We start from the raw sequence: 2,487 nt of genomic DNA, 5'->3' as shown, positions 1-2,487 counted from the left end.
CATCCATTAGACATGGCCCCCAGATTCACCCACTTATACCATATTATGAGACAGGACCCCCTGAGGATGGATGGAACATGGAAGCACCCAGGCACCCATTTTCATCCACTCTTTGCTCATTGCCCACAGGAGAGACAGTCATGGTGGATAAAGGGTCCCTTCTTGTCCCACTTCCATGTCTTTGACCTGGACAGGAAGAGTAGTCAATGCCCTTAGACAACAGGACAAACTTCCCCTGGCTGGCCCGGAAAGTAGCAGCTTCAGTGGCAAGGTGGACATCCCATGATGTCACTCAGGTGGGCTCTGGGCTAAGGCTGAAGGCTTCTGATGAATTTTCGCAATTCTGTGCAGGGAAATGGAGACCAAGTCTCTACCCTCCAGGGCTGGGTCTTGCCATAACATTACCTCTGAGCCTGACCTTATTTCTCACTCACTGTGTTCAGCTGACATTGTTGAATAAGAGGAACCGAAGTCCCTGATATCCCTTCTTTAGAAACCCCAGTCTTAGCCCTTTCCTTTGCCTTGACTCTTGCTCCCTAAATTGGGACTTTACCTGTTTCATGTGTAGATCAACCCCAAGACACATGTTCGCCTGTAGTCCCCTGAGAAACAATGTTTTCTGACCTCCTAAAAGGTGGTTACCACCAAACTGCTTTCTAAGTCAGATGATAAGAGATCATGATTAATTAAATAAAAATTAACTAACTTTCTCAGACTGCATTCTGAGAAAATGCTTACCATATTACAAACACATGGCTATAAGGTGCTAAACTGATGAAGGGCATCAGTTAAAGAGTGAGGGCATCTTATCAGAATATTTGGAGAGGCAGAGAGAGAGTCTAACCTTGTCAGCCAGGGCCTTCTGGAGGAGTAGAGAAAGATACATGTGTCCCTCTACCACAGGACAAATGGAAGGACCTCCTCAGCCAGAACTCATCTCTGAAGATTTTTGGACACATCTCCTTGATGACTTTGGACACCTTTATGAAGTGTGCCTTCAGCTACCAGGGCAACCAACAGGCAGATAGGTCAGTGAAATCCTTAGTTGCAGGGTCTATTTCTTACCACTGGGATGTACTATCTGAAAGGCAGTTAGCAAGCTTGGGTGTTTACCAGCCCAAAGAGTCACATTCTGCCGAGAGCCCCTGGCCACAGTCAGATTCAGCCCGTGCCAAGCCTTCATTAGAGACCCTGCTCTCTGCCACAGGAAGAAACCTGGATGCTGAAGTCCCTCATTAAGGGCCGAGAAACTCGAGGGTATAAGAACGACATGACAAATGCTTAGAGTTGCCTGTCCCATTAATTGAGAATGCTCCACACTCCACCACACTCCAGGTCACATGCCTCCCTCCATCCAGTCCATTCTGCATCCTCCCTTTTCAGGTACTCCCAGTCCTACCTTCAAGCCATTCAGGACCTGAACAACCTGGTGCTTTCCTGGATAAGGAATGTTTTCTACCAGAAAGACATCATCTATAGGCTGACCCCTGAAGGCCCCTGGAACCACCGGGCCTGCCAGCTTGCCCATCAACACACAGGTTGTATCTGCCCTCTGGGAAGCTCCCCTACTTCATCAGGCACATCCCAAAGGGACTGGCCCCTTACCCTCCGGCTGAGTCCTGTCCCTGGCTGCCCTTCCAGGGCCTGGGAAACACCCACTCGGGTACTCCTCTGGTCCAGGTGTTAGGGTGCCAGGTGCTATGCAAGCAGCTACATGTGTCACCCTATTGGTGAAGGTTGAATGAGAGCCCCTGCCAGCAGCAATCAAGCAGAGCTCCTTGGGCTGTGCTGCTAAGGGAAGTGATGACCTGCAAGCACCTGGTGCTAGAGCTCCCACCCAACAAACACACCCACTCCCACACTCCTCCTGATCCACCTGGCACCCTGACTGGGGCTACTGTGAGTGTCTGTGTCTGGGCACCCAGAGCGTTCAGCTCTGCCTGGGAACACTGTTTTGGACAAACCGAATGATCAAGCTGAGGAAGGCTCAGCTGCAGGAGGAGGGAAACCTGGAGAAGGTCAGGAGCAAGAGGCACTTGGACTTCCTGGACATCCTCCTTTTTGCCCAAGTGAGTGTGGCAGGGAAGGCCTGAGGCTTTGCCTACAAGTGTGGAGGAGGGGGGCAAACTCAAACCCTGTCCTCGCTCCGGGTCTTCCCAGATGGAGAACGGGAGCAGCTTTTCTGATAAGGACCTCCGTGCGGAAGTGGACACCTTCATGTTTGAGGGCCATGACACCACAGCCAGTGGCATCTCCTGGATCCTCTATGGTTTGGCCACACACCCAGAGCATCAGCAGAAATGCCAGGAGGAGATTCAGAGCCTCCTGGGGGATGGTGCCTCCATTACCTGGTGAGTGCTCATGAGACAGGAGGCCCCGACACTTCAAGTAGAGAATTCCCTGTCTGCCAGGGCTTTGCCCACCCTTCAGGATAGTTTTGTTTAGGGACCCCCTGGACCAGATGCCCTACACCACCATGTGCATCAA

The 2,487-nt window shown here is 51.4% G+C and overlaps 1 protein-coding gene across 1 annotated transcript; it reads left to right on the top strand.

Annotated features, from left to right (window-relative positions):
• Positions 1-903: 903 nt before the first annotated feature.
• LOC116863870 (cytochrome P450 4A11-like) lies at positions 904-2,482 on the top strand (the record flags this gene model as incomplete). Its single annotated transcript, XM_032851182.1, has 5 exons — positions 904-1,028; positions 1,384-1,538; positions 1,963-2,069; positions 2,161-2,351; positions 2,446-2,482. Coding segments are annotated over 5 exons (615 nt in total), but the record flags the coding sequence as incomplete, so codon positions are not given.
• Between the last annotated feature and the right edge of the window lie 5 nt (positions 2,483-2,487).

Source organism: Lontra canadensis, unplaced genomic scaffold (assembly GCF_010015895.1).
Source record: "Lontra canadensis isolate GAN:19392208 unplaced genomic scaffold, GSC_riverotter_1.0 scaffold4231, whole genome shotgun sequence".
Classification (NCBI taxonomy): Eukaryota; Metazoa; Chordata; class Mammalia; order Carnivora; family Mustelidae; genus Lontra; species Lontra canadensis.
Note: the sequence above shows the minus strand (reverse complement) of the source record. Positions and strands in the feature narration are given on the sequence as shown.